At 43.1% G+C, this 11,612-nt stretch overlaps 1 protein-coding gene across 1 annotated transcript; it reads left to right on the top strand.

Annotated features, from left to right (window-relative positions):
• The first annotated feature begins 1,295 nt into the window (after positions 1 to 1,295).
• Positions 1,296 to 4,475, top strand: Il22 (interleukin 22). Its single transcript, XM_075954561.1, has 5 exons — positions 1,296 to 1,481; positions 2,085 to 2,150; positions 2,267 to 2,410; positions 3,293 to 3,358; positions 4,398 to 4,475. The coding sequence occupies exons 1-5, from the start codon at positions 1,296 to 1,298 to the stop codon at positions 4,473 to 4,475; spliced, it is 540 nt and encodes a 179-aa protein (XP_075810676.1).
• Positions 4,476 to 11,612: the final 7,137 nt, after the last annotated feature.

The following is an 11,612-nucleotide window of genomic DNA, read 5'->3' as shown; positions in this document are numbered from 1 at the left end:
TTGGGGTCTTCACGTTGGCACCTCCAAAGAGATCCAGATCCTACGGTCATTTGAGTCCTTTCTTCGGGTCTTCCGCACTTTTGATCTCGATTAGCTGTAAGAAGAAAAGTTTCCCTAAAGTATTTTCATTATTTCACATTTCCTTCCCCTACCTCGCCTAATGACAGTTTTTCTTCCTCCCTGTTCACACTGCTTGGGAAGGAAACTTCCAATCTAGTTGTAAGATGTTCTTTGAGATTAAATGGATTTACAGTGAATTCATGTCAGCCTGCAATCCCTGTATTTTCTAGATTTTCTTCTTCAGATATCCACCTGTATAATATCACTTATTGTAAGTTTATTTAGAAAGGATATTTTGAGACATATGCACAAGAAACTTCAGAATGTGTGCATATAGTATTAATTTATTAAAAGTCTATGTTAAAAATGTTGACTGAATTGTTCACTACTAATATTTCCAAACTTAAATTGATCCTGGTTATGATTTTATGATTATTTTCACCTACCATATCTGTTTGTTCACTCAAAAATGGTCTCTGTGGGAATAGGACCTATGAGAAAGCGGCTATGTTAACCAACATTGTTATGTTTAAAGCCTAGCTGTAGTTTAGAATCCTGTATACTTGAAAAAATGAGGCAAAATTATTTTAACAATCGAAATAATCTCCAAGATTTGCTGTTGCTTATTGGAAAGCACAGAATATAGGGCATGGGTCTTTTATTTCTGGTCACTTCTGAAGAGATAAGAATCTATGAAGCAGGGAGGAAAATGAGTCTGTGACCAAATCGCTGACTCAGTTACTACAGGAGATCAAAGGCTATTACACTCAATCGGAACCTACGACGACAAAGCAATTGTTTTCTTTGAAAAATCTGCAGAGTTTAGGAGATTTCTGGGATTTGTCTGCAAAAGCACCTTTGGGCTCATGTAGTGACGTTTTAGGAGAGGCTTCGCTTCTCAAGGTGGGAAGACTAGGAGGCGGCGTTTTGTGGCCTTCTAAGGTGGTTAGGGAGTTCTCAGAAGACAGACCTGGAAATTAGATAATGTCTGATGTCATATGGTTCAGAATACCAAAAATTTGGGTGTCCTGATGGCTATAAAAACAGCAACTTCTGCTTCACCTATCACAAGCAGAGGCACCAAAGCAGGTAAGTGTACAAACTGATGCAATGGATTATCTGTTTGGTGGGACGCTACCCAGCTAACTCGTTTCCCTCATGTGTTTGCCTCTTGCTCTCTTACTGACAGGCTCTCCTTCCTCGGTTATCAGCTGTTCACATTTGAGGTCTCTGTGATGGCTGGCCTGAAGAAATCCATGAGCTTTTCCCTGATGGGGATTCTGGCTGTCAACTGCCTGATTCTCACTGCCCTGTGGGTCCAGAAAGCAGCAGCACTGCCGGTCACTTCCCACTGCAAAATTGATGAGTCTGACTTTCAGAGGCCGTACTTCATCAACCGCACCTTCATGCTAGCCGAGGAGGTACACGGCATCTTACTTTCTCTTCATAGCTACTTGGAACTCAAGGAGCCCTTGCCATTTTCTTTGGAGCACGTGTGAGCTCTTTAACCACACTTTATCTCCATAGCTGGAGACTTTCTATGTCTCTTTGGAGACGCTTTGAAGACCTAATCTTAATCAGAAGCTTTTCTGTTTGGCTTTTAGGATGTATACTCTGCATTTCATCCATAGAGGAACTATTTGAAAATCATTTGTTAATGACTTTTGACTTCTCTGTGCAATGTTCCACACTCATACACTCAGTGTCTGGACATTAGGCCCAATGGGAGCGTACACACTCAGTGTCTGGACATTAGGCTCTGTGGGAGCAGACACACTCAGTGTCTGGACATTAGGCTCTGTGGGAGCAGACACACTCAGTGTCTGGACATTAGGCTCTGTGGGAGCAGACACACTCAGTGTCTGGACATTAGGCTCTGTGGGAGCAGACACACTCAGTGTCTGGACATTAGGCCCGATGGGGAGTGTACACACTCAGTGTCTTGACATTGGACCTTGTGGGAGCATACATTTCTTCTTCCTCCTCATCAACAAAGCAAAAACAAAGGTTTTTCTTTCTTCCAGGCTAGCTTTGCAGATAACAACACAGATGTCCGGCTCATTGGGGATGAACTGTTCCAAGGAGTCAAAGTAAGTTCTCCTTGCGGTGAACAGGGAGCATATGGGCTCTGGGTTAGCTGCAGGAGTTGACAGATCCTCTGGCATGTCCTGTAATAGGAGCCCTGCTACTCCCTTTCTCCCTTCAGATGCAGGATCGGTGCTACTTGATGAAGGAGATACTCAACTTCACCCTTGGAGAGGTGCTGATCCCCCAATCAGACAGATTCCAGCCCCACATGCAGGAGGTGGTATCCTTCCTGACCAAGCTAAGCAGCCAGCTCAGCTCCTGTGTAAGTCTTTCTTTCGGCTCCATGCATCTGCTCTCACCTTCTTCTCTCCCCTCCTATTCCATTTAGAGCCTGTGGTCCTCCCTCTCTCCTTCCCAAGTTTGACAGGAAGACTGGCAGTCCCCAGTGACAGCAGAGGCCACTTGAAATCAGTCAGCAGGCAACTTTGGCTTCAATTGAGTCGTTTAGTTTGAGTTTGTAGGGGTAAGGCCTTATTAGTTTTACCTGTGGAAAGAAAGCAACTCAAGCTATGAATAATGAGAACGGTGTTGAGAATTGTAAGCAAAGGGCCTAGATGTGGACATATATCCACTGAGCAGAAGTCCTTGTGGGGCGGGAATGGCACAGAGCAAAAGTCAAAGAGGATGAGGGAGATAGGAAGCTTTCTTGACTTGGGGTGTGCAAAGTGTACCTTTTTTGTTGGGACTAGAAGCTGAGAAATATCAACATATAAGCTTGATACCTCCAGACACCCTAAACTGTGAACTGTGTCCACCAGGAGTGGGCAGGTTGAGGGGGCCCTTGCATTGACTGGGAGGACCCACTTTTCACATAGGAAGCTTCATGCTCATTTCTTGGGCTTTGCTCCCACCTTTGATGAGGTTCAGTTTAGGTTTCGTTTCTACTGCTCTTGCGACCAGTGGAAACCTCAGTAGGATTCCCCAATGAGAAGGACAGCTCTTCTGTAAGGGAAGTACCTGGATTTCAGTGTCCCAGAGAATAAAAGAGCTCAGTGAATCTAGGTCACCAGTGAAATCTAGGTCACTGTGGGCAAAAGTTACTGACTGCCTCTATCCCAGGTGAATGGTCATGCGCCTCAGAAGCCATGAGTGTAGGCTTGCACACGGGCATGATTCTGTTAGTGACTCCTGTTTTATTTTGCAGCACATCAGTGGTAATGGCCAGCGCATCCAGAAAAATATACAAACACTGAAGGAAACAGTAAAACAGGTACTATTGATAGGTGGTATGCTAAGCCATTTAATAGGAAACATAACATTATTTGATTTTTCTACTCTTCTTCTCCTTTGTAATATTTTACTTGATCTATTACTTGATATGCATCTAGCTGGCTATATATATATATATATATATATATATATATATATATATATATTTCAGTCTGTTTCTAAATTTGTACATCATAAATTCTAGAGCTAGTAAAAATCTTAACTTAGCTCAACTAGTATCATCAGCCTGTGCTCTGAAGATGGCTGGTGGCAGAGACAATCATGGAAGGCAGCACTCTTGAGTCCCAACTCAGCTCTTACCCAGCAGCCATATGTAATTATTTCAGCAACATTATTTCGTAGGGAAAGTCTTGGTTCCCACTGACTTATATAATTTGAAGACTGTGTGCACTGAAAACCAGAAAGCGGGGTGAAAGCTTACTAGATGTGACTTTCGAGGTCACTAAACTGATGCTCAAAAATGTGGCAAAAGTCAACCCAGAACAGAAACAAAGGAGTCGGACTTGCATATAGGATGACTATTTGGAATCACTGATATTAATAACTATAATTGGAATTATAATATAGTACCTGATGGCTACTGACTTAAGATTTAAAACAAGAGTGGATAACCTTTCAAATTTTTGCATGGTTTCAAAAGAGTAAAAATATTAGTCGTGGATTTATTGTAGTGAAATTGAAGTGTGACTTGGAAATCTTTTTCTTATGCCTTACTTTCGTTTTTTAGTTTTTCCATCACACCCTCAATAAGTGAGCATTTATCTACTGTGCGCTAGTGTATAACTTTGTAGTGGTCAGCATCACTGTGTGGCCTCTTTGGGGGCGAGAACAGTAGCGGGAGGCTCAGGTCAGCAAGCGTGACTCACACCACTGACTGCAGTGAGAGTGAGACTCTCTGTGAGGGGGTGCGATGGTTGAAGGAGTTATCAGCACCATGCCTAGCCCTATCTCCTTCTGACTAGTTCCTGCTTACATAACCACAGAAGTCCTCAAATCAGTGTATGTTCTTATTTTTGCAGCTTGGAGAGGGTGGAGAGATCAAAGTCATCGGGGAACTGAACCTGCTGTTTATGTTCCTGAGAAATTCTTGTGTCTGAGCTGGAGAGACTAGAAAACTAACTGACCCTTCCTGCCTGTTAAACACAATAAGATTCCTGAAAGGACCTTTTTTTTCTTTAGTAAAGGAAAGTGAGAAGCTTAACTCCGCCATCATTAGAAGATTCTAGATGAAACCTGGTTCAGTTGAAAAAGAAAATCAATGTTGTCATTTGTCTATAATACCAGATGTGCTTTCTAATCACAAAGATTCATTGATAATATTTTATTGCAAGTGATGATGCAAGAAAAAAATAATGTGTTTTTAAAAATTGATTATTTCCACAAGAGATTACTTCTCATTCCTTTAGAAAAAAAGCATATGTAATTCCATTTCCATAATCAATACTTTATGTAAGTTTATTTATTATAACTATGGATTTTATTTATGCCAGTTTATTAATATAGATTTATTTATAGAAACATTATCTGATATTGCTATTTGAATATAAGAAAAATAGTATTTATGATAATATTATAAAAACAGGATATCTTTGGCTTCAATAAACATATGAATATCATAAATCTTCTGTATTTGTGCTTTTTCTTCTTTATTCAGAAATATCATCATCTCCATTGTTATCTGATCAGTCTCATAACTTTATGCTTGATCTATGAAAATGAGACAGCCATAGTATTATACAGTTAATACTTTTTTGTTTGTCCCCGGCGGCCTGTGGTTTTGTGTGTGTGGTGCATGCTTGTGTGTCTGTGCATGTGTATGTATGTTATATGTGTGTGTCCATGCATATTAAAGCCAGAGACTGATATTGGGTGTTCTGCTCTGTGTCTGTATAATTTGAGACAGGGTCTCTCACTGAACTGGCTTCTATCAAATTCTAGTAATTCTCTGGTCATTGTCCCCCACATCACTGAGTTGACAGCCTTGTCTGACCATGCCTGGCTTTGTATATGGGTGCTGGGGAACCAAACCCAGGTCCACATGCCTTAACATTAAATAGTGTTACCCTCGGAGCCCTCTCTCCAGCCCTGCATAGTATGCGTGAAAGGCTTAGTTTCCAGGATAGTGTTTATTGAGAGATGATGTAGCCTTTAGGTCTGGTGATTTTCACGTCAAAGCATGTACACTTGAAGGGGATAACTGGATAGCAACCATTCTACTTTCTCTTTCCCTTGCATTGTGGGCATGAGGGAAGTAACTTTGTTCTGTTGTGTCCTCTCCAGGACAAGTAGACCCAGATGGCCAGGAACTGAAATCTCTGATACTCTGTATCAGAAACAAACCTTACCTCTTTGCAAAATGGTTGCTCCTCATGTTTGGTGCAGTAATATAAAGCTAACATACACATACTTGTGCACACACACACACACATGCTCACACACATTCTTGCACACATAGACACACAGACACACAGACACACAGACACACACACACACACACACACACATCCTCATTTTATGGATGAGAAAATGGAATCAGAGACATGCGAAATGTTTCGTGAACACACTTGACCATTGTTGAAGCAGGTTTATCTGATCTGAAGGGTCTCTTTCATATTTTTGATGCAGAATGGAATTCTAGAAGGGAAAAAAGATGTTGCTTACGTTTCACTTATACTGTTAACTACTTATGGATTAAACGGAGAAGTGATGTTAATGGAGAGAAATACACATGCAAGTGAGCTCCTTTATTTCTAGGTGAGACCTACTAGGAACGGCATTCCTCAGTCTTCCTAAAAGGAAGCCAAGGCACTGTTTCTCTAACAAGTGAAATTATTACTTAGACAAGGCTTTTGTACGAGAAAACCAGGGACTATATTACAAAACATACGAAGAGAAAGCTGTGCATCTTCAAAATCCATGCTGTGGTACAGAGGAGGAAGAGAGCGGGGGAGGGGGGAAAACAATGGTTAGATTACAAGATATGTCACCATCACAGAGGAGCCAGAAGGGAAGTTATTGATAATGTGTGCCTTTTCATAGAAGGTCAAAGTTACTAGGTAGAAAAAGTTATCGACTGTACATCTAAAGTGTTTTCTTTTACAATGCGGTGCTGTGAACCTACTCCCCAGGTCCCTGCCAATGATTTGCCATCCTCCTACAGCAGGAAGTGATGATCAGCGAGCCTGTGTGTGTACGACACCTCTTTCATGGCCAAGCCAAAGTCAGTGCGTCTGTGCTTGGTCTCCAAATGTAGCAAGATGCAACAGCGAGCAGCTTTATGGTCTATTGACTTGTCACTACTTTCTGATAAGCTGATGTTGTTGTTTGGATGAGAATCACTCCCATAGGCTTGTGTATTTGGATACTTGGTTCCTTAGTTGGTGGAACTGCTTTGGGGATATGGCATTGGAGGAGTTGTGCCACTGGGAATATGCTCGGAGGTTTTTAAAAGCCCACACCATTGACCAGATTGCTTTCTCTGGTTCCCAGCTTTCTTATAAAGGTGTAAGCTCTCAGCTACTGCTCCAGACCATGTCTGCCTCTTGTCGTGTTCCTCTCCATGGTGATCATTGGCTAACCCAGTGCTTTCGTCATAAGTTGCCTTGGACACAGAGCCTCGCCACAGCAGTAGCATAGTGACTGAGACAGACGTTGCTTAGGATGTTTGCCTTTCTCTTCCAAGTGAGTTCCAGTGCAATGATTTGGGCCAATGTAGAACTGCACTTGAGCCATAACTGTAAGAATATTTATCACTAAAATTCAGAAGTCTTACTAAGAAACTTCTAAAATGCCTTTCTATGTCAGACAATATTCCAAAGCAGACAGCATCTACTCTGGCTTTCCTTGATCCAGCCTAACATTGAATGTGCCAGAGGTTTCTCGGTGTGAACTCTGAAACAGTGGCTAGATCCTCTCATTCCTCAAATGACTGACTTTCCGCTAAGTTGTGACTATTTCTGCACCAAATTATTCTAATAATTTATGAATGTGCTCCCTTCAACTAATTGTTTTCTATCTTATAGCCATGTAAAGTAGAAAACACGAGGCCTCAGCTTGGGCATCTTCCTGTTGCTAGTGGCTTGCTATCACACTAAGAAGGAATCCATAGCTCCTTTCCTGCCCCTTTGCCATCCTGACTCCTCCCTCATGTCCACCTGTACCATCCATGCTACTATGTGTACTATGGTCCTGTAGCACCTGAACTACGTGTACTATGGTACTATGCCTGTAGCACACAGCCTAAACGACAGGACTGTTCTTGAACAGGGAAAGGGGCTGGAGATTTAAACACATACACACACAGAAACACAGGGACACAGGTCATCTTTGAAACAAGAATGTCCCCTTTATTGTGTTCAGGGGCAGCTTATATAGGGATCCTTAATTGACAGCCACTCCCCCAGCCAAACCCACCAGAAACTACTTTCCTGCCATCAAGAACTCCTGAGGGTCTCATGTTCAGAGCAGCTGGAGGCTGCTCAGAGCATGGGATCTGGGGGTCCACAGCCCCCAACATCTATCCTTTTGCCTCAGGTATGTCTCTCTCTACCTTACAGGCTCTGTCACATGTCAGTGATCAAAATGGCACCTGACAATAGTACGCTCAGATATCAGAGGCAACAAAGTGGCTGCCCCCTTTAAAGCTGGTCTGTCGTGCAGGAGTTACTGACATAATGAATTCCTTCACTAGATGAAAGACTAGTGAGTACCACGTGCTTGTCTGAAAGTCAGGACTGATAGTCTCTTTTCCCCAGGGATTACTGGTCTACCTTGTGGTCTTGGTGCTGGCTTCTTGTCCCTCAAGAGGGTCAGGGGTGGGGTTGTGAGCTGCTGCTTGCTTTTCTCAGCTGAGGCTGTCTGTGTCTCCTGCTTTTTAACTGTCCCATAGCTCTTTCCTCTGTTTCTTAGGTATAAAGTGAATGCTTTACTACTCAAACGCTTTTTACTCAAAGAGTCTTGTAGTGGAAGTTTGTAAACTGCCATCTTTGCCCAGAAGTCTTACAGTTCGTTATCTTTCTTAGGTATTAAGAACAGCTATAAGAAATGTAACAGTGGTGGGCATGCTTGCTGTCAGTGTTTTCATTGCTGTCTCCTATGTGAGTGGTTCTCACAGGGGTGGCCTAAGATCATTTGCACGAGTACCATCTGCATGTCAGATATTTACATTATAGTTGACAACAGTAGCAAAATTACAGTTATGAAGTTGCAAACAAAAAAATAATTGTATAGTGGAGGGTAGCCACAACATGAAAAGCTGTATCAAAGGATCGCAGCCTTAGGAAGGTTAAAAATCACTGCCCTATATGAAGACTACTTATAGTGGATCATATTTTAATCTTAGATGGAAATCTGACCACACTGACATCATATAACACTATAGTAGCCGATGAAATTCCATGAGTTTTCTGTATTGGATCGTATGTTTCCTCTCCATCCTTTCAGGGACAAGAGTGGGCTCTACATACAAGGAAGATGGACTGTGCAGCTTCTTCTCTCTCCCTTCCCAGATGCCTTTGGGCCCAGAGAGACTGGCCCAGGCCGCCTTTATCTACATACTTGCTTTCCGGATTTTGCTTGCACTTGGTTTATGGACGAGGTTAGCAGGAGGCTGAAGAACAAGAATGAGGTCAAAGCACTGAGTCCTCAGAGCCCTCCTGCTGGGCTGCTAATCATATCTGAAGTACATTTCTCCGAAAAGCCAAAGCTCCCTCAACCATTCTTTACATCGCTCTTTTTACTGTTGTTCTGGTAACTTCTCTTAACTGGTCCCCAGTGAGCGCCACAGAACTGCAAAACTTTTTATTGCTTTCCTTGAGCTCTTTCTACAACTTAAAAACAAACAAATGAAACCGTTCCTTTCGATTCTTCTCCATCGCCCAACTTGTGTCATGGGTCCCTGCTTGGTGCGCCTGTCTCCTCTATGCCCCCCCCACCTTACCCTGGGTACTGGTTGGTTTCCTGTCAACTTGACACAAGCTGGAGTCATCAGAGAGGAGGGAGCCTCAGTGGAGGAAAAGCCTCCATGATATCCAGCTATAAGGCATTTTCTCAGTTAGTGATCAGTGGCGGAGGGCCCAGCCCATGGTGGCTAGTGTCATTCCTGGACTCTTGGTCCTGAGTTTTATAAGAAAGCAGGCTGATCAAGTCATGGGAAGCAAGCCAGTAAGTAGCTCCCCTCCGTGGTCTTTGCATCAGTTCTTGCTGCCAGGATCCTGCCCTGTTTGAGTTCCTGTCCTGACTTCCTTCAGTGATGAACAGCAATGCTGAAGTGTTAGCCCAATAAATCTTTTCATCCCCACAACTTGCTCTTTGATGATGGTGTTTTGTTGCAGCAAGAGAAACCTTAAGTAAGACAAATTGGTACCAGTGTAGATGGGCATTCCTGTGACAGACCTGACCATGTTTTGGGGAGGATTGAAGAAGGACTTTGAAATTTTGGGCTAGAAAAGCCATTGAGTATTAAAAGTTTTGTGGGAACTTGGAAGATAAGAATGTTGAGACCAGTGCAGAAGGTGGAGACCTGGCTTGTGAAGTTTCAGAGGGAAGTGTAAAGATTTTTTTTCAGAGACATTTGCTATTTTGATTTAAGATTTGGTAGTTCTGGTTAGCTGGGGCTGAAGAGTCAACTGTGATGAACAAGATACCAGAAACTACTGAAGTGAAACCTTTACGCTACTGGGACAATGGATGCTGGTCAGCTGGAGCTAAAAATTAGCAGGGATTAAGAAGGGACCAGCATCACTGAGGTGAACTCTTCTGGGAAGTGTTTACTCAGAACACTGAGAAGCTGTGTTCCAGAGCTGGCCCAGGTTGTACCTTGTGCTGGTAGCCGGATTTGACAACGTGTAAGAGTCACCCAGGTGGTACTGGTTTTGAAACCATGAAGGGGTCATGGAGAGCAGCTGAGGCCTGACACTGTGAGACCTGGGGAGGCCATTGGTGAGGCTGCAGCCTCAGTGGCAGCTGAAGGTTGAAGACTGAAGGGGTCATGCTTAAAGCTGAGGCTTGGCACCATGAAGAGAACCCATGAGAGGCCATTGACGAAAGTGCAGCCCAGTTGCAGCAAGGGAGCCCAGCATTTTGGAGATGCCAGCACCATGGGATGACCACCAAGAACAGCAGCAGCAGTGGAGCCAGACTGAGCCCAGAAGACAAGCTGTGTGTGCCGCAGAGGGCAGAGCCGGAGAGGGGACCCAAGTCCCCTCTTTGCAGGAGTCCAGAAGATCGTGGGTGACACAGACAACTGGACTTTGAGCTATTTATTTATCTGTTGGAGTTTGAATTTGCGTGGTTGAGATTGTTACAGTACCATGATTCTTCCTTCTTGATGAAAGTGTTTAATTTAATTTTGATTTTTAAAGGAGCTCACAGATGAAAGATTTGAACTTTTAAAAAGATATTGGATATTTTAAAGACTGTGGGACTTTTAAAATTATTTATGATTTTATTGTGAGATCTTGGGATAAATAAGAGAGGGAGGGATGTGGCTTGATAGTGATGTGTTTGTGTGTCAACTTGGCAAGGGGTCAGTTGTACTGGCTGACACAAGCTAGTCATCAGAGGAAGGAGCCTCAGCTGAGGAAATGCCTTGATGAGATCCAGCTACAAGGCATTTCCTCATTTAGTGATCAATGGGGGAGGGCCCAGCCCAAGGTGGGTGACGCCATCCCTGAGCTGAAGATCCTGAGTTCAATAAGAAAGCAGACTGAGCAAGTCAGGGGCAGCCAGTCAGTAAGTAGCCCCTGATCCATGAACTCTGCATCAGCTCCTGCTGCCTGGCCTGATTGTGTTCCTGTCCTCACGTCCTTCAATATGAACAGCAATGTGGAAGTGTAAGCCAAATAAACCCTTTCCTCCCCAACTTACTATTTTGTCATGGAATTTAGTCACAGCAAAAGAAAACCCTAACTAAGACCCAAGCCACCCTGCTAAGGTCTGGGACTCAGATAAGCTTGAGATACACAAGTGCATCCAGTTGTTAGCATCTTGGAGCTACGTGAAAACGTTGTCTGTAATAAAACAAAACACAAAATGGTGGTGTTTTCATTTCTAAAATTAAAATTAAGCACTTAGTGTCTTTTTGTTTGTTTGTTTTGCTTTTTTTCGTGAGATGGTTTCACTGTGTAATAGCCCTGGCTGTCCTGGAACTTGCTCTGTAAACCAGACTGGCCTCGAACTCAGATCTCTGTCTGCCTCTGCCTCCTGAGTGTTGAGATTAAAGGTGTGTACCACCA

The sequence above is a fragment of the Microtus pennsylvanicus genome, chromosome 20 (genome assembly GCF_037038515.1).
Source record: "Microtus pennsylvanicus isolate mMicPen1 chromosome 20, mMicPen1.hap1, whole genome shotgun sequence".
Classification (NCBI taxonomy): Eukaryota; Metazoa; Chordata; class Mammalia; order Rodentia; family Cricetidae; genus Microtus; species Microtus pennsylvanicus.
The sequence above is the reverse complement of the archived record's forward strand: the minus strand, read 5'-3'. Positions and strand labels throughout refer to the sequence as shown.

What these genes read in the sequence shown, in the direction of transcription:
- Il22 (XM_075954561.1), top strand. Translation starts at nt 1,296, where the DNA reads ATGGCTGGCCTGAAGAAATCCATGAGCTTTTCCCTGATGGGGATTCTG. An exon ending in CCTTCATGCTAGCCGAGGAG is followed by an intron (nt 1,482 to 2,084) that starts GTACACGGCATC and finishes TCTTTCTTCCAG; the next exon opens with GCTAGCTTTGCAGATAACAA. An exon ending in TGAAGGAAACAGTAAAACAG is followed by an intron (nt 3,359 to 4,397) that starts GTACTATTGATA and finishes TTATTTTTGCAG; the next exon opens with CTTGGAGAGGGTGGAGAGAT.